The sequence below is a fragment of the Neopsephotus bourkii genome, unplaced genomic scaffold (genome assembly GCF_033783945.1).
Source record: "Neopsephotus bourkii isolate Nb327-2 ecotype Australia unplaced genomic scaffold, CSIRO-AGI_Nbou_v1 NB_1726, whole genome shotgun sequence".
Taxonomy (NCBI): domain Eukaryota; kingdom Metazoa; phylum Chordata; class Aves; order Psittaciformes; family Psittacidae; genus Neopsephotus; species Neopsephotus bourkii.
The window spans coordinates 25,885-53,191 of record NW_026902200.1 but is presented as its reverse complement, the minus strand read 5'-3'; the positions used below and the strand labels follow the sequence as shown (position 1 = coordinate 53,191).

At 44.3% G+C, this 27,307-nt stretch overlaps 1 protein-coding gene across 1 annotated transcript; it reads left to right on the top strand.

Moving 5' to 3' along the window:
- Positions 1–941: 941 nt before the first annotated feature.
- LOC133224839 (ubiquitin-associated protein 1-like) lies at positions 942–26,852 on the top strand. The gene is made up of 7 exons (XM_061376663.1): positions 942–954; positions 6,096–6,220; positions 18,072–18,998; positions 23,237–23,272; positions 23,709–23,906; positions 25,292–25,393; positions 26,588–26,852. The coding sequence occupies exons 1-7, from the start codon at positions 942–944 to the stop codon at positions 26,723–26,725; spliced, it is 1,539 nt and encodes a 512-aa protein (XP_061232647.1). The 3' UTR covers positions 26,726–26,852.
- The last annotated feature ends 455 nt before the right edge of the window (positions 26,853–27,307 follow it).

Here is a 27,307-nt window from a genome sequence, read left to right as displayed (position 1 = left end):
CCTCTATCCTCGACTCCAGAAGCCTGTGCAGGTCCCTTGACTTTAGTCTGGTTTATGGCATAATGGTTCTTCAAATGGATTTGGGTTATTTTTTTCCCTTTCTCAAAAACATTTTCTGCTGTATTTCCCTGCATAATGATGCCATCAATGTATTGCAGGTATTCTGAAGCTTGCCCCTGTTCCAGTGCAGTCTGGATCAGTCCATGGTAAATGGTAGGGTTGTGTTTCCACCCCTGGGGCAGTCAATTCCAAGTGTACTGGATGCCCCACAAAGGAAAAGCAAACTGGGGCTTGAGAAAAATGCATTGGAAATATCAATTGTGGCATCCTATTTGGCTGCCTTTGACCCCAGTTCATACTGAAGTTCTAGCATGTCTGGTAGGGCAGCATTCAAGGGTAGTGTGACTTCATTCAGGCCACAATAGTCTACTGTTAGTCTCCACTCTCCCTTAGACTTTTGCACTGGCCAAATGGGGCTATTAAAGGATGAGCGGGTCCTCCTGATCACTCTTTGGCTCTCCAGTCAATGGATCAGCTTATGGATGGGAATCAGGGAGTCTCGGTTGGTGTGATATTGCTGTTGGTGCACTGTTGTGGCCATGGTTGGCACTTGTTCTTTGACTTTGTTGTGGTTTAAACCCAGCCAGACAGCTAGTTCACTCACTCACCCCACTTCCTCCATCTTTCTTTCCTTCCCCCCCACCCTTCCCCTTCCCCGCTCCCGGAGGGATGGGGAGGAGAATTGAAAGAATGTAACTCCCATGGGTTGAGATAAGAACAGTCCAGTAACTAATGTATAACACCAATCACTACTGCTACCACCAATGACAATAATGATAAGAGAAAATAACAAGGGAAGGGAATACGATACCACTCGCCAAAACGAGCCTGACCCAGAAGAACCGGTGCCTTCCGCGTAACTCCCAATAACCTCCCCGGGCATGACGTGCTATGGTATGGAATACCTCTTTGGCTGGCCTGGGTCAGGTGTCCTGACTCTGCTTCCTCCCGGCTTCCCCTCCTCCCTGGCAGAGCATGAGACTCACAAAGTCCTTGGTCAGAGTAAACATTACCGAGCAGCAACTAAAAATATCTGTGTTATCAGCACTGTTCCCAGGCTGAAAGTCAAAACACAACGCTGCACCAGCTACCAGGAAGGAGAAAAATTGAGTGCTACTGCTAAACCCAGGGCAACTACCCAACAACTGAAAGATCCTCTGAGAGGCCAGACAAGGTGGACAGCTGCTTAATTTCCTCCGTCTCCATGGCAGTTATAGCAAAAGCCCATCAGTACCATTTTGGGTCTTTGAAGTACCCTCTTCTGAGTCCATAGTCTATGATAGGGATGCATGGAGCCTCTGTGCCAGTCACCATGGGGTGCTTTTGCCATTTCCTCTGAGTCAGGTTGATTTTAGCCTACAGTATAGTCAACCCTTGGGGTCCTCTTGTCACTCCAGAAATGCAAAACCATCCTACCCCTTGACAGCTTAATGGCGTCAGGGTACACTGTGCAGCGCTATCTACTAGAGCCTTATACTCCTGTGGGACTGATGTGCCAGGCCATATGTTCCACACAATTTAGTAAACCCAGTTGTCGCTCTCCTACACCTGGCTGGAGCCAGGGCCACTCTAGTAGCGATAAGGTTCTCTACTTACTACTTGTGTAAAGGGATTAAAATTCCTTATCATAGGAGTCGGAGTAAAATCAGCTCTTCCACTCCATCTGGGAATCTGCTCAACAGAGACTGGAGCAGAAACTTTCTTTGGAACATCATCATTGACTGTTGTTTTCCTTTTCAGTTCACCCACCTGTTCTTCCAGAAGTGAAGTTGGTTTTCAATTGCACTTTCGCATGTCTTCTCTGTGTTCCCGCAGGTAAAACCATAGGGTGGCCCATAGTGCGTACCTCGTATATCTTCCTTCTCAGCAATAGGGCATTTTCTGTTAATAGCCGAGATGCAGGTCTGTACACGTGGGGAGCTGGATAATTTGTCTCTCAATTGCTTGACCTCCTGAGATATTTTTTCCACAGCTGAAATGATGGGTGGGGTGTTACTGTTTTCCAGCTCTTGGAGCTGATGGCTCACTTCATCCACTGACGATGCCACTGCTTCCCTCCAGCTCATCAATGCCAGTGAGTTGGCATATGATGATGGCATACTCCATGTAAACTTCTACTACATGGGTTCACTGGGTCTACCTTATAAAAATGGTCTCAGGATTTTAGTCAGTAGCTGCAGAACCCCCACTGACTTCGCACAAGGCCGTTGAAATCAACGGGACATGTCTCCCTGTCCTTTGGTGGCAGAGGTCCCCTCAACAATGACTTGTTCCCAGACAAATTGTGATAAATAGTCTCTAGATAAAAAATTAAGCTTAGGGTAGACACAACAGTGAAGTAGCAATTTATTAGTGCTTTTGCAAAAACGGGCGTCCTAGCAAGAAGGCACACACAGTAAAACCAGAACTGTTATCAATATTTCCTACTCCTGTCCGCAAGTTCCCTCCCTTTCCTTGTTTCCAAGGTTTACAGCCTATCCGACATGTATAATCTACATATTAACTGTCCCGCCTCTGATTTCACCTCCCCTTACTCAGTTTTGTGTGGAGACAGTGTTCTCTCACGGAGAATGGATAATTAGTACATGAACTCCAAATAATCCTGAAAGATACAGCAAGGCCATGAGAGGCCCGAGGAAGCTTAAGCAATCAAGAAGAAGCTGGAATTCACCGAGTTATGAGAACTGTGGACTGTTGGCAAGCTTTCGAGGTCAAGTTCTCACACCTGTGCTTAATTATATGTTGGTCACTAAGGGTCTTCAAGACATGTATCCATATGCCAAATCACTGTAAGTGTATGTAAGCAATAGTATATAAGGAGTTATGGCTTTGCAATAAATGGCTTTGGTCTAATCATATTGATCTCTGAATGAGTCCATATATTTTCTGTGGCAGTTTTGTATGCCCATTCCTCTTATTTATTTATCTTCTTTTATGGATTGATTTCATAACTCTTTGGCAGAGTTGTGGTACCCCAACTTGCTGTTTAAGCAGCCTGCACCTGCTTAGTTTCATGGGTTATACAAAGATAGTATTCTTTTTAACCAGAGTGTCTTTCATGTAAAAGATGATATTGTCTTTAACCACAGAGTGTGCCTTTTTGAGTTATGATATCTCAAACCCTTTGTTTTGTTTTCTTAGTAACTTAGCCACAGCCCCAGTACTGAAAAATCTTAATATTGCAAAGCCTTAATATTGATCTTAAAGCCCTAATATTGTAAAACCCTAATATTACAAAGACCCATCCCCAATTATGTGAAAACAACACTGTTTCTCTCACATGGGATACACATTTAGCAAAAGCCACCTGATTGGTCAACACTAGGGGATCTGCCCACAGGGCTGGCCCAGCCAAATCAGAACTTTTACATACTGTGGAGAGGGATAAAGTTCCTGTGGTGTACATAAAGAATTTGCTGGAGAAGACAGTCTGGGTTATTCCTGCTTCAGGTAAAGGCAAACCCAGTAGTGAGATTATTTTTGCTCAGGGACCTGGGTGTACTCGGTGGGTAAAGTGGGAAGATGGGGAAGTCCAGTGTGTACCTCAAGGGGATTTATTTCGGGGTGAAAACAGGCAATGAACTCGATTATATGCTGTTGCCTGCTATATAACACTTCTATAGCTCATCAACTAAATGGCCATCTCTGCCACTCTGGGCTTTGAAAAGAAAATATGTGCTGTCATGATCATAGCAGAGAATAAACTCACGGGAAAAGCAGGCAGCAGCATGAGTTTCCCAGTACTGTCTTCGGGACACCATCTACTGAACCTGACTTCGATCATCACCCAAACAAAGAATGAACTTTGAAACCAGATGAGCTCAGCTGTGTTGTAAGCAGGCAACAGTCCAACACTACACACCATCTCTTCTGCCCTGAAAGATTGTTACAGCAGATGAAGCCCGGCATCATGGACTGAATGAACTCAGTGAACTTTATAGGGATGGTCCATGGACTAAGCAATGATCTCTGTGTGTGCATGGAGAGAGAGAGAGAAAGCAAAAAGCAATGGTATATTGAAACGTGCGATTTGAGCATGCCATGAGTGGTATGGAATAGGGGGTGGATGCTGTCCTGGTTTCAGCTGTAACAGTTATTTTTCTCCTTCCTAGTAGCTGGTACAGTGGTCTATTTCAGCTTTAGTCTGAGAATAATGCTGACACCACACCAGTGTTTCAGTTGTTGCTAAGTAATGCTTACCCCAATCAAGGACTTTTCAGGCTCTCATGCTCTGCAGTGAGAAGGGGCACGGGAAGCTGGGAGGGAGCAGAGACAGGACACCTGACCCAAACTAGCCAGAGCGGTATTCCATACCACAGCATGTCATGCCCAGTATATAAACTGACCAATTGCTGCTCAGGTTGGGCTGGGTATCAGTCGGCGCATGGTGAGCAACTGTATTGGGCATCACTTGTGTTTAATGCTTGGGTATTTTCCTCTTTTTAGTTTTATATTCTCTCCCCTTGTTACTTGCCTTATCATTATTATTATTAGTAGTAGTAGTTTTGTATTATATTTTACTTATTGGACTGTTCTTATCTCAACCTGTGGGGTTTACATTCTTTTGATTCTCCTCCCCATCCTGTCTGGGGGGAGGAAGGGGGGGGGTGAGCAAGTAGCTGCATGGTCCTGTGTTACTGACTGGGCTTAAACCATGACACACCTGTGTCCTAACATAACTCTGGGACCAGCCTGTACAGTGCATAGTGTAAGAGCTCAAGTGATGACAGCACATAAACATTTAACTCCAAATTAACAGGATGTTCCTGGTTTTGAAAGCTTTTTATCCTTTTGGAGCCTGTGACTTCCTTGTTGTAGATTAGTCTACATTGAAGGAACACAAACAGTACTTAAACTTTCATCTGGTTATGAAAATGAGTCAGATAAAAATGGCAGGTCACATTGCACTGAGGAAGAGGTTAGTCACTGAACACCATCTTAATGTTGATACTAATGTGGGGTTTTTTGGTCCGTAACACTCAAAGTTACAAATGAGTGCTAGAGGAATGCTTCAGCTTATCATATGCAGCCAGAAACCTTGCCTGTTAATTCCAAAATCTTAGACCAGTGATCCAAGAATCCCCTTTTAGTTAACTGAGAAATTGAGCGCAATTTATATTGTGTGTTTTCTAATGCTTCTTCATAGCAGCTCAGGGAAAACAAACCTATAGTCTGGCTTCTTGGAGGTGGTTGAGCTCTAAGTGATTCTGTCTCATGAGTTTGCAGGATGCTTGAAGAAAGACTTTTGTCCTAAAATACTTTTTAAATGCCACGTGTAAGTGATAAATATAAAGGACAGATGGAGGGCCATGAAGTGAGTCTGTGATTTGTGATCACAAATTGTAGAATCATAGAATAGTTAGGGTTGGAAAGGACCTTAAGATCATGACAGCTGATTTGCTGTGCTAAAGTCTTGAGCTGTTTCACTATGTTTTGGTTAATGTGGAGCTTGGGACCACTCGTAAAGTGGATTTTGGGTCACTTTGCCCTTGTGACCACTTTTGTCCAAATGTTACTTCCTACTTGTGTGTCAAAACCTGGATTTTAGTTTGTCTTAGCTGCTCTAAAGCTGGGTTATTTTAAAGCCTGTTTTGTACATGACAAAAACAATGGATCTTTTTATAGAGACATAACAGAATACAGTGTTCAGGAGAGCTTCAGCTTCCAGTTGTGTAGGCATAAAGACTATGCCTACACAAGGGAAGCTAAAACGTTGGGTACACTGACTTCAAAATCTGTTCAGTTGTTGCATTGGAGTGTTGTGTAGTTTTAGTGTGTTGTGTTATTTTAAAATAGTTTTGAGCTAGAACATTAAGGGGAAAAAAGTGCCATCCACAAAATAACCGCGAAACTGGGGCAATGAAGTCCAAACAGATTCACTGTGTTTCTGATCAAGCAACTTTCTTTGTATTGAGTCATCTGGTGGTGTTGGGACAGCGGAGATAAAATAGCTCTCAAATAGAGAGATGTGAGTCTTTACTTGAATGAATTAAACTCATGAGAGTTTTTGATGCAATTTCTGCTTTTGATCTTAGGGCCTTTCAGTTATCTCGATGATATCCCATTTAAGATAGGAGACAAATTCAAAACCCCAGCAAGGTTTGGATTACCCATTGGTTTCTGCCTGCCTGATTCGTCTCATCTTGTCAGAGAAGCCCAGGTAAGTGATGTATTGCCTTTCTGCTCCTTTCCCCCTCACCCCTGGCACCCAACATTCAGTCCCACTGTCCATGTAGCTGACAATGCTGTTGAACAAGATTGGTCCCAGCACTGACCTTGAGAAACACCACTTGTTAATGGTCTCCAACTGGGCATTGAGCCATTGACCACAACTCTTAGCGTGAGGCCATCCAGCCAATTCTTTATCCTCTGAGTGGTCCAACCATCAAATTTATTTCTCTCCAATTTAGAGGCAAGGATATTGTGCGGGACAGTGTCGAACCCTTTGCACAAGTCCAGGAAGATGAGGTGAATTGCTTTGCCCCTATCCATCGGTTCTGTAGCCCCATCATAGAAGGCCACCAAATTGGTCAGACAGGACCTTCCCCTTCATGAAGCCACCTTATTGTTTTTCATGTGCCTTAGCATGCTTTCCAGTAGAATCTGCTCCAAGATTTTGCCAGTCACAAAGGTGAGACTGACTAGTCTCTAGTTCCCTGGGTCTTCCATTTTCCCATTCTTGAAAATGAGGGTTATATTTTCCTCTTTCCAGTTGTTGGGAACTTCACCTGACTGCCATGATTTTTCAAATATGATGGACAGTGGCTTAGCAACTTCATTCACCAGCGCCTTCAGGACCCTCAGATGGATTTCATCAAGTCCCATGGACTTATGCACATTCAGGTTCTTAAGATGATCTTGAACCACATCCTCTCCTACAGTGGGCCTAAGGTCTTCATTCCCACAGTCCCTGCATCTGCCTCCCAAGTCTTGGGTGGTGTGGTCAGAGCATTTGCCAGTGAAGACTGAGGCAAAGAAGCCATTAAGAATCTCAGCCTTCTCCAAATCCAGGGTAGCCAGTTCTCCTGATAGTTTATGGAGATGGCCCACATTGTCCCTAGTCTGTCTTTTGTTTGCAGTGTACCTACAGAATCCCTTCCTGTTATCTTTCACATCTCTAGCCAAGTTTAATTCTAACTGGGCCTTAGCTTTCCTGACCTTGTCCGTAGCTTCCTGGACAACATCCCTGTATTCTGCCCAGGACACCCGTCCTCGCTTCCACCTTTTAAAAGCTTCTTTTTTCCCTTTAAGGTTCCTCAGCAGCTTCTTATCCATCTAAGGAGGTCTCCTGGCCCTCTTGCCACATGTCCTTCTAGTTGGGATGCAACACTCCTGAGCTTGGAGCAGGTGATCCTTGAATATCAGACAGCAGTCTTGAGCCCCCCTTCCCTCTAAGGCTTTATCCCATGGAACCCTGCTAAACAGGTTCCTGAAGAGGCCAAAGACTGCTCTCCTGAAGTCCATGGCAGTGAGCTTGCTGCATGCCCTTCTCACTGTTCTGAGGATCTTGAACTCGACCATCTCATAATTGCTATAGCCAAGGTTTCCCTGGAGCATCACATTCCCAACCAGCCCCTCCCTGTTGGCTAGCACAAGGTCAAGCATGGCACCTCTCCTTATCGGCTCCTCTGTTACTTGCAGGAGGAAGTTGTATTCCACACAATCAAGGAACCTCCTGGATTCCTTGTACTGGGTCATACTGTCCCTCCAACAGATATCAGGATGGTTGAAGTCCCCCCTGAGGGCAAGGGCCTGTGAGTGTGAGGTTGCTCTTATCTGTCTATAGAGCACTTTATCCAGAGTCCTCCTGATCAGGCAGTCTGTAACAGATCCCTACAGTTATTTCCCCCATCGCTGTTCTCCCTTTGACACTGACCCACAAACTCTCTATTGACTGAACTCCTGTCCCAGAGTTCCATACTCTCTAGCCTATCACTGACATAGATAGCTACTCCCCCTCTCCATCTGCCTGGCCTGTCTTTCCTAAAGAGACTGTAACCTTCCACTCCAACACTCCAATCATCGGAGCCATCCCACTGTGTTTCTGTGATGCCAATGATATCCCTGTAGCCATGCATATATCTAATTCCTCTGTTTTCTTCCCCATACTACAGGCATTTGTATAGAGGCATCTGAGCTGAGTTCCAAATAAAGCCGACTTATGGGCTGGAGCAGCTGAAATGTCTCTTCATTGCTCCAAGCATTTATTATAGGTTCTGGCAAGTGACTGGGAGTGTTGGGATGAATCAAAGCCCCCCTTCCCCAACACATCTAGTTTAAAGCTGCCTTGACCAGCCTGGCAAGTCTCATACCAAAGCAGCTCTTCCCCTTCTTTGTTGACCAGCTCCACTAGCCTCCAGTGGACCTTGCCTTCCAAACTGAGTCCCAGTAGTAGTAGTCACAGTTTGCACAAGTGTTCAGATGTTAGTCTTATTGGTCCTGTTGTGTCATTTCATATGCAAGGCATTAGTTGCAGAAGGTCTATTAGTATGTATAGAAAGATAATAAATGATAGGCTGTGCAAAATGTTTCTACTTGATATCACTTTTAAAAAGCCTAATAGCACTTATTTTAGTGGATCTTCAAAAAAAGGCATATTTTTGTGTGTAATAGGTCTAAATGTTACCCTGACTGAATTTAAGTAGCATTTTATGTCAAAAACAGTAAGAAATTATACACCTATGTTATCTCATACTTACAGAATCTTGTTTGAGGGTAACAAGTATTTTTATGACCATATTTTATGGGTTCTTACAATAGCGGGATGAAGAAATAAATTTCCAGTTCTTGTATTCTGTGCAATTATGAGTGGGAATTCTTTTCCAGCTGTAGGGCAAACAAGCTACAGCTTGGTACAGATGACTTCCAGGTCTTTGAGGAGCTTTTCTCTGTTACCATAAACTCTTGGTATCTTAAAATCAATTGCTATAGTATAAATGTTGAAAATCCGATCTCCAAATGCAAGTTGTAATACAGGAAATGTAATTGAGCTTTTTTATCATTTGGATAAATTCTTTTCTTTGGTCAATCCAAACTAGTGATTGTTTTCATTTCAGCTGTGACAGATTGCTGTAGATGGTTCTACTTTGCCACACAGCCCCCTTTTTTTTTGGCCCTGAAACTCATCCACTGGAGAGCTTAATATCTCAATTATCCTACATCACAGCTTTTTAATTATAACCATTAAATCACTACCTGATTTTCCTAATACAAATATTTCCATCCAGTTAAGCTGGTGTGGGAGAGCTAAAGGAGACTCTAATGTCATATTGCTGTCTTCATTGTGTTACGTGTCTGTCCTGGTTTCCGCTGGGATAGAGTATTCTTCCTAGTAGCTGGTGCATTTCTGTGGTTTTAACTTTAGTCTGGGAACAATGCTGATACCACACCCATGTTTTAGTTGTTGCTAACTCCCACTTACTCTAATCAAGGACTTCTCAGTCTCTCATGCTCTGACAGTGAGGAGGGGCACAAGAAACCAGGAGTAAGCACAGACAGGACACATGAACCAAACTAGCCAAAGGGGTATTCCATGCCACAGCACATCATGGCCAGTATATATACAGGGGGGAGTTACCCAGAAGGCATGGATCTCTACTGGAGTCTGGTCCAAGGGCTATTGCATGAACTATCATTTAATTTGTTCAAAGGCTTGTTGTTGCTCAGGGCCCTATTAGAAGTCATTCTTCTTCTGGGTCACATGATAGAGAGGGCTTACAATCCAACTGTAACTTGGGATGTGCATTCTCCAGAACCCCACAACACCTAAGAAAGCTTGTGTTTCTTTCTTATTAGTTGGTGGAGACATTGCTGTTATCTTGTTGATCACATCTGTGGGGATCTGTCTACGTCCATCTTGCCATTTTATTCCCAAAAATTGAATCTCCTGTGCAGGTCCCTTGACCTTACTCCGTTTTATGGCAAATCCAGCCTTCAGAGAAAGTTTTAGATTATTTTCTTCCATTTCTCAAAAGCTTCTTCCTCTGTATCACCCCACACAATAATGTCATCAATGTATTGCAGGTGTTCTGGAGCTTACCCTTGTTCCAGTGCAGTCTGCATCAGTCCATGGCAGATGGTAGGGCTGTGTTTCCACCCTTGGGGCAGTCGATTCCAAGTGTACTGGATGCCTCTTCAAGGAAAAGTGAATTGTGGCCTACACTCTGCTGCCAAAGGAGTTGAGAAGAACACATTGGAATATCAGTTGTGGCATACCACTTGGCTAACTTCAGTTCATACTGAAGTTCCAGCGTGTCTGGTAGGGCAGCATTCAAGGGTGGTGTGACTTCATTCAGGCCAGGATTGTCTACCCTTAAGTCTTCACATTGTGACCAGTGACTAATAGTCTAACACAATGAATGCTTTTAAGAAATTTGTTTTGACACACCTTGATCAAATCTGTCGTTATCTCAACCCTTTGTGCCCCGCGTTGGCCACTACAAGGGACTGACCTGGTTTAAACCCAGGTGGTAACTCATTACTACACAGACACTTGCTCACCCCCCCACCTTCCTCTCCTCCATCTGGGTGGGATGGAGAACTGAAAGAATGTAAACCCTAGGGGTTGAGATAAAAACAGCTTAATGACTGAAGTACAGTATAATATAGTTATAATAGAAAGAATATAAACAACAATAATAATGGGAACCATCAAGAGAAGAAATTAAAGCTCAGAAAACACAAGTGATGCACAGAACAGTTGCTCGCCACATGCTGACAAATACACAAACCAGCTTTGGTGTTTTATTATCATTGTTATAGGACTAAAGTTAAAACCACTGCACTGCACCAGTTACTAAGAAGGAGAAAACTGACTGTTACATCTGAACCCAGGACAGCTCTGAAATTGATCATGGGATGATCAGTAGCTGTAAAGCAAGACTAAATGTAGGAAAGAGGCAAAATGTAATATTCTAATGAAGACTATAACCAGGTTTTCTTGCTAGAGGCAAAACAAACTGCTTCTCATGTCTTCTAGCTTTGCTAGTCTGTAGATATCCTGGGTTCAGCAGCAGCAGTCATTTTTCTCCTTCTTAGTAGCTGGTTCAGTGCTGTGGTTTTGACTTTCAGCCTGGGAACAATGCTGATAACACCGATGTTTTTAGTTGTTGCTAAGTCATGTTTAGTCTGACCAAGGACTTTCTGAGTCTCATGCTCTGCCAGGGAGGAGGAGAAGCTGGGAGGAAGCAGAGACAGGACACCTGACCCAAACTAACCAAAGGGGTATTCCATACCAAAGCATGTCACGCCCAGGATGTAGAACTGGGGGCAGTTACCCAGAAGGGCGAGATCACTGCCGGGGTCAGGCTGGGTATCAGTTTGCAGGTGGTGAGCAGTTGTGTTCTCTTCCCTTGTTATTTCCCTTATCATTATTATTATTGGTGGTAGCAGTAGTGGTTTTGTGTTATACCTTAGTTACTGGACTGTTCTTATGTCAACTCGTGGGAGTTATATTCTTTCAATTCTCCCCATCCTTCTGGGAGCTGGAGGAGGAAGGGTGGTGGAGTGAGAGGGCTGCGTGGTTCTGGGTTGCCAGCTGGGCTTAAACCACGACAGCTCTTTATGGCACCCAGCATGGGGGCTGAAGGGTTGAGATAATGACAGATCTGACCGGGGTGTGTCTAATCGTATTTGTGGTAAGCATTCATCATTTTGGATTAATAGTCACTTGTCACAATGCTGATTTATTGGATCTCAAAGTTGTTGCTCTTCATCTCAGAGTTTCAGCATGTTGTACCTTACTTATAGCTGGTATTTGCTGTTTTAGTGTTTATCGGCTGGTGGGCTTGGGCTAAGTTTCTTGTTTCACTGTACTTTATGGTAATTACTTGTATTACAATAGACTTATTGATCATGAAACTGATGTGGCTTGTGTTCCCAGCATGGTCGTCACCTCTGCTGGTGCTACTCAGACCCCAGGCGCTGTGGCTGCACCAAACCTGACAACAGACACTGCAGCCACTCCAACCACAGTGATAATCACTGCAGCTAAACCAGAGGATCAGTTCCTGCCAATATCTGTTGCCCCTGTTCACAAGGGGAAAAGCAAAGAAGAGGATCCAGTACAGTGAATAAAGATGAAGAACCAATGTACTTACTACACGGGACAGTATCAGAACAAGAGTTATTATGTGAATCAGAGGAAGAGGAGGAAGAAGAAGAGCTGACTTCTTGACCCCAGGCCTCAGATGAACTACAGAATATGTGAAAAGATTTTACCCGTCAACCAGGGGAGCACATCATCACCTGGTTGCTCCTATGCTGGGACAATAGGGCCGATGGTCACAAACTAGAAGGTACAGAAGCCAAGAAGCTGGGATCATTTGCTGGAGAAGGGGAAACTGACAAAGCAATTGCAAAAGAGAAACGGTCTCTCAGCTTTTGGAGATGGCTCGTGGCAGCTGTGAAAGAAGGGTTTCTGTAAAACGACGATGTTATGATTCGTCCAGCCAACTGGACCACGCTAGAGAAAGGCATAGAGTCTCTGAGGGAATCAGCCACTGTAGAGATGATCTGTTGCAGGCCAGATGCCAGAAATGCACCCTTAGTTCCAGATGAAGTCAAATGTACATGACCCATTTGGCAGAAATGTATCTGGAGTGCACCACCATCATATGCCCACTCCTTGGCAGCAATAACCTGGCATGACGTAGAGTCACCAACAGTGGATGAACTGATTTGTCAACTCCAACAGTTTGAAGACAATCTCACCCCTTCTATCATTTCAGGTGTGGAAAAACTGTCACAGGAGTTATAACAATTGAGAGACGATCTATCCGATCTGTGCAGGTCACCATGTGTACCAACCCATATCTCAGCTTTTAACAAAAGGCATCCTACTGCTCGAGAGAGAAGATATAAAAGGTACACGCCACAGGCCACCCTATGGTTTTACCTGCAGGATCACAGAGAAGACATGAGGAAGTGGGATGGAAAACCTACCTCAGGTCTGGAGGAATGGGTGTGTGAATTAAAGAGAACAAAGGTCAAGGCTGATCATCCCATGAAGGCTGCAGCTTCAGTCTCTAGTGAGCAGGTTCCCAGATGGAGTAGAAGAGCTGATTTTACTTGAACTCCTTTGATAAAGAAGACTAATCCCTGTCAACAAGATGTAAGTGACCAATGTTGTGATCAGTATTAGAGGGGCCCTGCCTCCAACAGTCAGAGGAGAGGGACAGTCGGGTTTACTGGACTGTGTGAAACAGGCGGCCTGGCACATCAGTCCCACAGGAGTATAAGGCTCTAGTAGATAGCGCTGCACAGTGTACCCTGACACCATTAAGCTGTCAAGGGGTAGGACGGTTTTGCATTTCTGGAGTGACAAGAGGACCCCAAGGGTTGACTATACTGGAGGATGAAATCAGCCTGACTTGGGAGGAAGTGCCAAAAGCACCCCATTGTGACTGGTCCAGAGGCTTCATGTATCCTTGGCATAGACTACCTCAGGAGAGCGTACTTCAAAGACCCAAAAGGGTATTGATGGCTTTTGGTATTGCTGGAAATTGAGCAGCTGATCACCTTGCCTGGTATCTCAGAGGATCCTTCTGTTGTGGGGTTACTGAAGGTTGAAGAGCAAGAAGTACCAGTCACGTCCACAAGAGTGCACCAGCAGCAATATCGTACCAACTGAGACTCTCTGATTCCCAACCATAAGCTGATCCGTACACTAGAGAGCCAAGGAGTGATCAGTAGGACCCACTCACCCTTTAATAGCCCCATATGGCCAGTGCAAAAATCTAAGGGAGTGGATACTAACAGTAGACTGTCGTGGCCTGAATGAAGTCAAACCACCTTTGAGTGTGTCATGGTTTAACTCAACCAAACAGCTTGTTAACTCACTCCCCCCCCTTCTTGCCCTCCCCCTACTCTCGGAGGGACGGAGAGGAGAATAAAAAAGAATGCAACTCCCACAGGTTGAGATAAGAACAGTTTAGTAACTAAGGTATAACACAAATCACTACTGCTGCCACCAATAATAGTAATGATAAAGGAAATAGCAAGGGAAGAGAATACAACACCCCATCACCAGGCGACCGATAACTTGCCCCCCAGCCTGATCAACCACCGACCGATACCTCCTCCAACCCTGCAGTCCACTCTCTAGCCCCCTTCCGGATCACTCTCCCAGTTACATGCTGGGCATGACGTGCTGTGGTATGGAATACCTCTTTGGTCAGTTTGGGTCAGGTGTCCTGTCTGTGCTTCCTCCCAGCTTCCCTCCTCCCTGGCAGAGCATGAGGCCCACAAAGTCCTTGGCCAAACCAAAACATCATTGTTTTTCAGCTCTGTTCCCAGCTGAAAGTCAAAACACAGCACTGCACCAGCTACCAAGAAGGAGAAAAATGACTGCTGCTGCTGAACCCAGGACAGAGTGCTGCCGTACCAGACATGCTAGAACTTCAGTATGAACTGGAGTCAAAGGCAGCCAAGTGGTATGCCACAACTGATACTGCCAATGCATTTTTCTCAATCCCTCTGGCAGCAGAGTGCAGCTTTTACTTGGAGGGGTGTCCAGTTCACTTGGAACCAACTGCCCCAGGTGTGGAAACACAGCCCTACCATCTGCCATGAACTGATCCAGACTGCACTGGAACAGGGGCATGCTCCAGAACTCCTGCAATACATTGATGACATTATTGTGTGGGGTGATACAGCGGAAGAAGTTTTTGAGGAAGGGAGGAAAATAATCCAAATCCTGCTGAAAGCCGGTTTTGCCATAAAACGGAGTAAGGTCAAGGGACCTGCACAGGAGATTCAATTTTTGGGAATAAAATGGCAAGATGGACGTAGACAGATCCCCACAGATGTGATCAACAAGATAACAGCAATGTCTCCACCAACTAATAAGAAAGAAACACAAGCTTTCTTAGGTGTTGTGGGGTTCTGGAGAATGCACATCCCAAGTTACAGTTGGATTGTAAGCCCTCTCTATCATGTGACCCAGAAGAAGAATGATTTCTAATAGGGCCCTGAGCAACAACAAGCCTTTGAACAAATTAAATGAGAGATAGTTCATGCAGTAGCCCTTGGACCAGTCTGGACTGGGCCAGGTGTAAAAAATGTACTCTACACTGCCACTCTGGCAGAAAGCTTCAGGGGGGGCTCGAGGTTGCCCCCTCAGCTTTTGGTTTTGGGGATACTGGAAATCTAAGGCCAGCTATACCCTAACCGAAAAAGAGATAATGGCAGTCTATGAAAGGGTTTGAGCTGTTTCAGAAATGATTGGCACTGAAGCACAGCTCCTGGCACTCCAGTTGCCTGTGCTGGGCTGGATGATTAAAGGCAGGGTCTCCTCTACACATCATGCAACCGATGCTACACGGAGTACATGGGCTGCACTAATTACACAGTCAGCTCAAATAGGAAATCCCAGTCGTCCAGGAATTCTAGAAGTCATCATGGACTGACTAGAGGGCACAGGTTTTGGAATGTCACCAGAGGAGGAGATGGTGCATGTTGAAGAGGCCCCATCATATAATAAATTTTCAGAAATTGAGAAGCAATATGCCTTGTTTACTGATACATCCTTCCGTATTGTGGGAAAGCATCAGAGATGGAAGGCAGCTGTATGGAGTCCCCTACGACTGCTGAAGGAGAGGGTGAATCAAGTCTGCAGAGGTGAAAGCCATGCAGCTGGCCTTGGACATTGCTGAACGCAAAAAAGGGACCAGTACTTTATCTCTATACTGACTCATGGATGGTGGCAAATGCCCTGTGGGGGTGGTTGCAGCAATGGAAGAAGAGCAACTGGCAATTCAGAAGTAAACCCATCTTTGCTGCTGGCCTGTGGGAAGATATCACTGCCCGTGTGCAGAACATGGTGGTGAAGGTACGCCATGTAGATTCTTGTGTGCCTAAGAGTTGGGCCACTGAGGAACACTGGAACAACCAATGGGTGGATAAAGCTGCTAAGATTGAAGTGGCTCAGATGGACTTAGATTGGCATCATAAGGGTGAATTATTTTCAGCCCGGTGGGCCCATGACAATTCAGGCCATCAAGGCAGAGATGCAACATATAGATGGGCTTGTTATCGAGGGGTGGACTTAACAGTGGACACTATTGCCCAGGTTATTCATGACTGTGAAACATGTGCTGAAATTAAGCAAGCTAAATGGTTAAAGCCTCTTTCGTATGGAGGACTATGGCTGAAGCATAAATATAGGGAGGCCTGGCAGATTGACTATATCACACTCCCACCAACCCACCAAGGCAAGTGCCATGTGCTTACCATTGTGGAAGCAACCACCGGATGGCTGGAAACATACACTGTGCCCCACGCCACTGCCCAGAACACTGTCCTGGGCCTTGAGAAACAAATTTTATGGTGACACAGCACCCCAGAGAGAATTGAATCAGACAATGGGACTCATTTCCGGAACAACATCATAGACACTTGGGCCAAAGAGCATGGTATTGAGTGGGTATATCACATGCCCTACCATGCACCAGCCTATGAGAAAATCGAACGGTACAATGGGCTGTTAAAAACTACTCTGAGAGCAATGGGTGGTGGGACTTTCAAACATTGGGATGCGCATTTACCAAGAGTCACCTGGTTGGTGAACACCAGAGGATCTGCCAACAGGGCTGGCCCAGCCCAGTCAGAATGTTTACTTACCGTTGAGGGGGACAAAGTTCCTGTGGTGCACATAAAGAATTTGCTTGAGAAGACATTCTGTGTTTTTCCTGCTTCAGGTAAAGACATACCCACTCATGGGATTGCTTTTGCTCAGGGACCCGAATATACTTGTTGGGTAATGCAGGAAGATGTGGAAGTCTGATGTGTACCTCAAGGGGATTTGATTTTAGGGGAAAACAGCCAGTAAACTCGATTATATGCTGTTGCCTGCTATGTAGCACTTTTATAGCCCACCAACTAGATGTCTTCAGGTCACCAGTGACTGGCCTTGACTTCCCTCCAACCATCTTTCCAACAAAGAATGAACTTTGGAGAAACCAGATGAGCTCAGCAGTGACAAGACGAGTTCTGTGGTGTCATCAGCAGGCAACATTCCAACACTGCACACAGTCTCCCTTTCTCTGAAAGACTGTTACAAGAGATGGAGCGTGACATCATGAACCAGATGAACTCAGCAGCTTTATAGGGATTGGTCCATGCACTAAGGAATTATACCTCTGTGTATGTGTATATATATATATATGTATGAGACAAGAGCGATGGTATATTTTAAAATATGGGATCTGAGTATGACGTTAATGGTATGTAATGTGGATACTGTCCTGGATTCAACTATATCAGTCATTTTTCTTGGTTTTAGTAGTTGGTGCAATGCTGGTTTTTGACTTTCAGCCTGGGATCAATGTTGATAACACCGGTGGTTTTAGTTGTTGTTTAGTTTAGTTGTTTAGTTTAGTTTAGTTTGTTTAGTTTAGTTGTTTAGTTTAGTTTAGTTTACTCTGACCAAGGACTTTCTGAGTCTCATGCTCTGCCAGGTAGGAGGGGAAGTCAGGAGGAAGCAGAGACAGGACACCTGACCCAAACTAACCAAAGGGGTATTTTATACCACAGCATGTCATGCCCAGTATATAAACTGGGGGCAGTTACCCGGAAGGGCTAGATTGCTGCTCAGGTCCGGCTGGGTATCGATCGGCATGTGGTGAGCAGTTTTATTCTTTTCCCTTGTTATTTCCCTTATCATTATTATTATTGGTGGTAGCAGTAGTGATTTTGTGTTATACCTTAGTTACTAGACTGTTCTTATGTCAACCCATGGGAGTTACATTCTTTGGATTCTCCTCCCCATCCCTCCAGGAGTGGGGGGAGGAAGGGAGGGTGGTGGAGTGAGCAAGTGGCTGCATGGTTCTGAGTTACCAGCTGGGCTTAAACCATGACTGTAAGTTAGAAGAGATGCTGGGAAAAAGTTGATGTTTGTCCATGGTAATTTTTGTAGCTCTTATTCTGTGTTACTTAGCTACTACTTCTAAGAGCAACATATGATCCTTATAATTTTCTTTTTTCTCCTCTCCTTTCCTCTCCACCTTGATCAGTATGACTTCTCACTGGAAAAGGAAACAATCAAGTGGGCTGAAGATACCAAAAAAATCCAAGCTGCCCAAAAGGAAGCTGAATGCAAGGCAGAAGAAGTGCTAGCGAACTCAAAGTCAGCTCCAGAGGCCAGCAACATAGTAGTGTTCTCAGAGGGACCTTGCCCTAAGGCCATACCTCCTCCTATTAACCCCATCCTTACTAGCCTTCAGCACAATAATATTCTTACTCCCACACCAGCTAACAGCAGAGTTGTGAAGCAAAAGGTTCTCAGTCCACCTTGTCTAAAAGCAGACTTCAACCCAGCTGATTTTGAATGTGAAGAAGACCCATTTGACAAGCTGGAATTAAAAAGTCTTGATGATAAGGAGGAATTAAAAAATATTCTTGAAATTCATGTTGGTACTACTGGGCCAGTTGTTGCCCAGCTGTTAGATAATACTTTGCCCAAAGGAGGGTCTGAATCGGTGCTGCAAGATGAGGAAGTTCTGGCATCTGTCGAAAGGGCCATGTTGGACTTCAGGCCCCTTCACAAACCCAATGGCTTTATCACTTTACCGCAGTTGGGAAACTGTGAAAAGATGACCTTGTCTTCCAAAGTATCCCTGTCCCCTGTCACTTCAGCAAGCAATATAAAATCCTTGTCCTTTCCTAAACTTGACTCCAATGAGAGTGATCAAAAATCATCAAAACTCACAAGCACTTTCCAGAGCACTACCTGTCTTCACGATGGCACTTTTCTCAGCTCTTTGCAGACCTGTGCTCACAGTAAAGCTAATGAACTGAATGGACACTACATGGTTGGTCTTTCCTCTCTAAGTGAGGATAGTGGCATGGAGACATCAACATTATCCTCTTTCTCCCAGCTGCCTTCCCTGGCTGTGTCAACAGTTTGTATAGAAGAATCATCTCAAAGTACAGTGACTATGGTAAACATGCAGTGGATTAGAATTGGGGTTTCTGGGGAGATGTAGAGGTGCAGAGGCAAATGTTTATGAAATGTCCTGTGATTTTAGTTTCATTTAATGGTAATAATGTATAGATCATGGGTGGTAGTTCCTCTTCATTTATGTGGCAAATTGATCATCAGACAGGTCTTCATGCTGGCAGTTCTGAACCTGAGATTATTATTATGCAGGTTCCCCCACATCTGCTATTTTTAGACCAGTTCTGGTGACTTTCAGCTCTTGTTATTCATAGTTGCACACCTTTGAGGTAAGCATATGACATCTTTGTATGGTCCTGCATACTGTCTTATCTATCCGAGATACATCAGATTCTGAAATGCTCTTAGGTTTTGAGTTAAATCTCTGGTAGATTTGTTCCTCAGCTTGCTTATTTTCTGGGAAATATAGGGTTTTCAGGGAATAGAAGCAATAACATATTAAAAACTGCTTGCAGTTGACCTGCAGTGAAAGAATTGTCTGTCTGTTGGGTTTGTTTGGTTTTGTTTTTGTTTTGGGGTTATTTTGGGGGGTTGTGTTTTTGGTTTGGTTGGGTTTGTTTTTTTTTTTTTATTTCTTTTGTCTTCCTGAGACCCTTTAAAAATCTAAACTTTAAAAGGATGAAAATTATGGTGGTCTGAAATCTGGTATTTACCCTCTTCCTTGTAAAGGAGGGTAGGAGGATTGCTTTGTGGATAACAAAAGCAGTCTTGAGGATCATCTCAGATCACTAATGTTACAGTTGGTTGCTGTACAGCTCTGAGATAGGAGTTTGACACTTCATTTCCTCACATTTGTAGCAAGTTCTAAAATTACTTTGGGGACACTTCATACCAGCTTCTTTGTTTGTTTGTGGCTAAGAGCAGAGATTTGAGTAAGCTTATGGACTTTTTGTATAACCTAAGATCTGGACACCAATACTTACGAAGCCTAGTGGAAACTGTATAGTCAAATCCTCTAGTGGCTCTAAAATAATCTGGCTTCTTCTGTCCAATATAAGCAGTGCTTCTTTGGCCTTACTTTTGCATACTCTAAGGGTTTTTTGTGTGACACTGTGCTCTGAAACAAGTGACACTGCTTCTCTCCTTTCTCCTCTTTTCAGGCTTAGGTAAATGTGTTATCAATTGTAAAATACAGTATTCTGACAGCTCGTGTATTTTTCAGAGCACAGTAGAACAGCTATTTATTGATCACTAGAAGAAATTTAATACAGTAAACTGGTAGAAGCAGCAATGTGCTGAGCAATTGCAAACTGCTATAGGTCACAGGTTTGAAAGGCAATTGTATGACTGTATGTAGCTCAGAGGTGAAACCTTGAACTATGACACATTCCCAGGGATTAGCATGAATGATCATTTACAAGTATGGCATTCAGATGGCCAAATTTTCACTGTAATTATTCAAACCTCTATGCTGGATTAAAACTTATTAAAGACTAAGGGGGAAGGTATATTCTCAAGAATGCTGTAAGGGAAGATACAAACTAATAAACAAAAAATAGTCTTACTAGGAGAAGTAATAAAGATTTTAATTTAAAACTATTTCTGCTTTGGAAGTAGCAAACCAAGAAATAGGTATGCTGATGGAACTAGTTCTTTCTGTTTCAGTTCCAAGACTTCAGAGCATACTTGTTTCATATTTCCAAAATATGGTCCCAGTGGCTGGAAAATGACAGCTGAGCTGCAAGACATTGAAGTAAATGTAACAAAAATCCTCAGAGTATGAAAATGATAGAAGGAAGTCAGACATCACTGTGGCTGTGAGCAGAAGGGTTGTGTATCCCTTCAAGGTTACACAAGAATAAGCCTGTTTTTTTTCTTTAGAAAGCCTCAGGACATATAGAATCATAGAATAGTTAGGGTTAGAAAGGACCTTAAGATCATCTAGTTCCAACCCCACTGCCATGGGCAGGGACACCTCACACTAAACCACCTCACCCAAAGCTTCGTCCAACATGGCCTTGAGCACTGCCAGGGATGAAGCATTCACAACCTCCCTGGGCAACCCATTCCAGTGTCTCACCACCCTAACAGGAAAGAATTTCCTCCTTATATCCAGTCTAAACTTCCCCTGTTTAAGTTTTAACCCGTTACCCCTTGTCCTGTCACTACAGTCCCTAATGAAGAGTCCCTCCCCAGCATCCTTGTAGGCCCCCTTCAGATACTGGAAGGCTGCTATGAGGTCTCCCCGTAGCCCTCTCTTCTCCAGGCTAAACAGCCCCAACTTTCTCATCCTATCTTCATACAGGAAGTGCTCCAATCCCCTGATCATCCTTGTGGCCCTTCTCTGGACTTGTTCCATCAGTTCCATGTCCTTTTTATGTTGAGGACACCAGAACTGTACACAATACTCCAGGTGATGTCTCACGAGCAGAGTAGAGGGGCAGGATCACCTCCTTAAAAATATATGCCCTAGTGTATTCCAGTGATTCAATTATTTTTTTTTTTATCCCAAAACTAGAAATTGTAGCTTTGGATTTGGAGTTACCCCTGGAGTTTATGCTTTTCCAGTGAATTGGACCTAGAGTTTTTTAAATGGACATAAACATGTCATTTTTCTGAGGCTGCACTGATTCTTTCCTGGGTGGTCCCCTCTCCTCTGAGTATATTTCCTTGAAGCTTACTGGTTTGCTTTTTGCAGTGTGGGCAGAGGGAGAAATAACTAGTGAAGACAACAGGTTGGAATTAAACAAAACTGGTCAGAAACCCGATTAGTATGCTGAATTTTATTTACAGTAATCTCCGGTTCTGATAGGATGGGCCACTCCTGGTAGACCATTCAGGTTATTTGCTGCTGCACTAGTGTGATGTGTGTGGGCAAACCAGCTGTAGTCAGGGCTCCTGGCCTCTGTATGAAGTCCCTAAAAGTAGGCACAGGGTGCAAGGCCATACTGGAAGCACTGCACATCTGCTTCTTGAAGAGCACTGAAATGCAAGTTTGAGATGTAAAGGAGCATGGCTGCTGAGTGACCAGTCCTGGCTTTGTCCCCTGCAATTTCTTTAGGTGTTTCCCTCTACTGGAATTGATTTCTCAGGCTTTGTCTCCTAGAAAATAAATTTTTATCCTGGAGATGAAAATGGGTGGAAATGCAGTACAAAGCCCTTGTCGTCCGTCAGTGTCCCGTCCCCCCCCCCCGATGGCATTTACCAAAATACTAATATATATTCTCAGAATTGGTTTACTATAAACAGGTTTTTTGTTGGTGTGGTGGTTTTATTGGTTTGTTGGGGTTTTTTTGTGGGGTATTTGGTTGTGTTTTGTGTGGGGGTTTGGTAGAGTGGTTTTTGGGTGTCTTTTTTTGTGTTGTTGGGTTTTGTTTGTTTGTTTGTGGGGTTTTTTGGGGGATGGGGAGTGTGTGAGTTTAGTTTTGGCCCAAAGAAGGCTTTTCTGAAACAAGTGGGCAAACTTTCAAGCAATCTATATTGGCTTAATAAGGTATTAAGGAAAGGCAATAAATTGAGGCTCTTGGTCCAAAGCAGTTTCTTGGAGTCTTTTCTAGTTTGATTTAAAATGCAGGAAGACTTTTAAATGGATGAATTGAAATGTGCAGATTTGATGGGGCAAAGTATTACAAAGTGGTGGGTTGGTTCTGCCCTCTGGCAGCCTAGTTCTGCAGAAACAGAGCAGGTGTGCAACAAGGAACACTACCCAGCCTTGTTGGGGTGCTGGGTATGGGACCAAGTGCTGTGGGTGTTGGTAGAAAAATCATGTACTCTTTTTAGCCAGTGTGTCACATGACTTATATATGGTGTACGAAATGCAGTACTTTGCAAGTAGAAAAGGGGTATATGCTTCTCTTACCCCTTCTTATGGTCAGAAAAAATCAAGGGAAGTCTCTAGGCAATGACTTTAAAATTATCACTGTCATTCAGGCAGCATAGCACTGGGTCAAGCTGAACAGGAGCCATCATGTTACGCTGAGCTGTATGAACAAGTATCAGTCACAGTGACAAAATAAACAAGCTTACAGTTATTATGAGGGGGGCACATCTTTCTTGGAGTATAATCTGGTTTTGTAGAGTGCTGAGAGAAGAAACAGTCCTTATGATGAACATGCAACTGTGTAACATCTGCATCTCACATGTGGAAGCCTGATTAGCCCACAAGTCTCCCTAGTATAGTCAACTTATTCCCAGATCTCTCATAAAAACCTTTTCTCCCTCAGCTTTCTGCTCACTGGTGCATAATGTTTATAGTTATCTTATTCTTGTGTTGTCCAGCAGGTACACCCAGACTGCAAGGAAACAGAAATCCCTGCGGTAAGTTCCCAAGTACTTGCATGCACTGGATAGCGTTACTGAAAATTTCCAGAAGTAGTGTTCCTATGACTTTCTGTACTCAAAGTTGACAAGTAAACTTGGGGTGAAGGAAACAACCTCCATGTTTCCTCTGAGGTACAGGGCTTGACTATATCGTAAGGTTTGGTATTGAAAGGTTTACCTCCGCTAATAGGAGAGGGTATATTGTGAAGAATCTGTTGTTGATAGTTGTTTTAAGGGTAAGAAGAGTATAGTGGGAGTCAGACTGTGTGCACTTCTTGGTTTCATTCTAAAAGTGAATAACTTCCCAAGGACAGTATAGAAAGGCTCTCAGATTAATTGCATATTACAGTATCCTGGTGCTGCACTGGCCAGAAACAGGATGTGGGGATGCAGAAGATGACCATTACCTTAGCCTCTGGGTTTTCCCCTTTAGGTAACACACCAAAATTTCCCAGTGTCTAAAGTGCCCAATAACACCAGCCGTGCAAAGGGGTCAGGTGGCCCTGCTTCAGAGCTACAGCAGGCCCTCTCTGCTAGTGAGAGGCAGTGCGTAGAGACAGTCATCAGCATGGGGTACTCGCCTGAGAATGTCCTGAAAGCCATGAAGAAGAAGGGACAGAACGTAGACCAGGTAAGAGCTTGTGCAACAGGAAATAAACCCTTGATTGGATGCTGATTCTGCTGAGAAACAATCTTGGGTTTGCAAAATGGATGGGGAGAATACTTTTATTCTAACAAGGGGTTGCAGCCTGTAGCTGCTGCAATATTAACCACTAGAGAAGCTGTCACCTGGCAGTAAAGGCTCCCAAAACCAAATAAAAGAGTGTCTGTGCATGTTTCTGATGAGAGACTGCTTGAGTCAGCCATACCTGTGGGATGCTAGGTTGGAGCTGCTCTGAGCTTGGGATGTGCCCTTAACTCCACGTGAAGCTGAGAGAGGTACTGGGCCTTCCCTGGAGCCACAAAACCATCTGAAGGAAATTTAGTGTGGCTCTACACCATGCTTAGTGTTATGTGACAAAAAAGCCCAACCAACTTTCCTTGTTCTGAGCACAAGGGGTTATGATGCTGGCATCTCTTCTTGTAGAGAGATTGGCCCCTGCAGGCTTACTCTGAAAGGCTCTCAGGGGGCACCACTGACCAACTTTCTTTTGCATGCCGTGGTTGTGGTGCTTTCTGCCTTGTGCTGATCAAACGCTTGCTAAAACCGGGTCACAGAGCATAAAACACTGCAGGGTGAAACATGGCTCTGGGGCCTGGATCCACTTCAAACAAACATTGTGAAGTGAGGAGACTGGCCAAGCTCTGTGATGATCCTAGGCAGGCTGTGCTGCACAGAGCATTTGTCTAGTGGGACTGTGCTTAGGGAGGAGCAGTGTTCCAGGGATTTCTGCTTGTGGAGCTCATCTGCCCACCTACCTATGCATTGGGAGCAGTTTAATCTGTGTGCTGGTATGAGCTGTAGTATCAAATGGAAAAAATGTCCTTTAGGAGGGTGGTTTTAAGTCTTGTTGTATTTGCAGGCAGCATACCTAACATTATCTATCTGATCTTTCCCTGTACCTCTCAAAGCTGAGGATGGATAAGAAATTTTACAGCAATTTTTGGACATGTGAGCTGGGATTTGCAGCTCACCAGTATGCTGAGTTGATCTTAAAAGGTTGACTGCTTTCAGATTGCATCAGCTCTTGCGGTTGTCTGAAGCTAAAAGCTGGCACATCTTGACTGCTGCACCTACAGCAGTATAAAAAGCGTGGTTAAACTTTTGACTACAGTGGAAGATGACATTCAGAGCTGGTGGCAGAGCACAGGAGGACAGAAGAGCTCATCTGTTTTCTCTCAACAAGCTCTTGCATAAAGATCATTCCAACTCTACTAGGAAGGACTTTATTTTAGTCCCTGGTGAAGCCTGGGGTAGAGTCATGCTCAGCCCCTCTGTGTGTACAGAGATGGTATTCAGCCACACACTGAAAATGCCACTCTGCAAACTTAGTTTCTTTTCTTCATTCCCCACAGGTTTTGGATTACCTGTTTGCACATGGACAGCTTTGTGAGAAGGGCTTTGATCCACTTCTTGTTGAAGCAGCTTTGGAAATGCATCAGTGTTCAGAGGAGAAGGTGAGGGTGCAATGTGCTAATCCATAAAGATGTGCAGTGATGGGGAATTCCAGCAGCAGTTCCTCTGGCTGATGTAATTCTGGCTTTCATGGTAATGCTGACTTGCTCCCAAAACTGACTGCTGAAGGACATCCTTGCAGTACTAAAGTGAATATGTGCTTAAAGCATTAGAATTCTTCTGCGTTGTTTTATCACTCACTTGGATGTATATTTATGGGGACAAGATTTTTTTAAAGACACTGCTTATTCTGTTTGTAATGCTCTGAATCCAGAGTTCTTTTGTGGGCAAGGTACTTGGTACAGAGGCAGTTAATTTCAGAAGCATCAAATTATAGGATCATAGAATAGAGTTAGAAAGGACCTTAAGATCATCTAGTTCCAACCCCCCCTGCCATGGGAAGGGACACCTCGCACTAAACCATGTCACCCAAGGCTCTGTCCAACCAGGCCTTGAACGCTGCCAGGGATGGAGCACTCAAAACTTCATTGGGCAACCCATTCCAGTGCCTCACCACCCTCACAGTAAAGAACTTCTTCCTTATATCTAACCTGAACTTCCCCTGTTTAAGTTTGAGCCCATTCCCCCTTGTCCTGCCACTACAGTCCCTAATGAAGAGTCCCTCCCCAGCATCCTTGTAGGCCCCCTTCAGATCCTGGAAGGCTGCTATGAGGTCTTCATGCAGCCTTCTCTTCTCCAGGCTGAACAGCCCCAACTTTCTCAGCCTATCTTCGTACAGGAGGTGCTCCAGTCCCCTTATCATCCTTGTAGCCCTCTTCTGGACTTGCTCCAACAGCTCCATGTCCTTCTTATGTTGAGGACATGAGAACTGTACACAATACTCCAAGTGAGGTCTCACGAGAGCAGAATAAAGGGGCAAATTAGTCCAAATTAGGCCAGGATGATGAATTTGCTACTGGGAGAGACACTCCCACAGACTGAGCTTTGATGCTCTAGATGAAGAGGATTTTAGAAATGCAGGACTGCAAACACAGGTTAGACTCCCTGGGCTACTGCACCCAGAGCTCTGCTGGCTTTGGTGTGAGTGGACTTTATCCAAATGGAGCTGGAATGGGCTGTACTTGGGGAGTAGGAATCCACCCCATTGGGTGTTTAGTTGCTGAAGACTGGCTCTGTGCTAAACCTCCACCAAGCACTGATCCTCTTTTGCAAATAATGGACTGTGTGTCTTTCAGATCACAGAACTTCTTCAACAAATGAGTCAGTTTAAAGAAATGGGCTTTGAACTAAAAGACATTAAGGAAGTCTTATTACATAACAACGACCAACACAATGCTTTGGAAGATCTAATGGCCCGTGCAGGAGCCAGCTGAAAACACATTCCTGGATTCCTGGCATGCAATGGAGCAGGACCAGCCCTGCCACCTCCACATCCAGTGTGACTTGCTCTTGGCAGGAAAGAGTCCGGCTTTTCACATACAAGGGAGAATGACTGAGCAAGCCCACCTGCATGCATCACTCTAGCATTTCTCTTTCCAATGAAAGTCAACTTTCTTTCTTAAATTTTTTAAGTGTCCCTTACTAAGTTTCCCTTTTCCAGCTTGGCCACAGAGAGTTTGAACTGCTCAGCCTCTACCGGAATTGTACATAGGTAGAGATGGGAGTGGTTGAACTGTTGAACTGGAGTTGGACAAAAGATACTATGTTGGTTCTGAAACTAGGATGCTTTGGTTCTTTGAAACCGCTTTCATGGTGTCATGTCTGCTTGTACCAAATTACTTATGGAGGGTTTTTTTTAGTTGAAAGTTAGTTTGTAACTTAGTAAAACACTGGTTCAGAAACTGTCTTTATGCCTAAAGAAAGAGGCTGTTTTGGGGGGGGGGGGGGGGGGGGTGGTGTTCGTTGTTTGCTTTGGTTTTTTACCCATGCATCTAACACTCCTGCCAGACATGAGT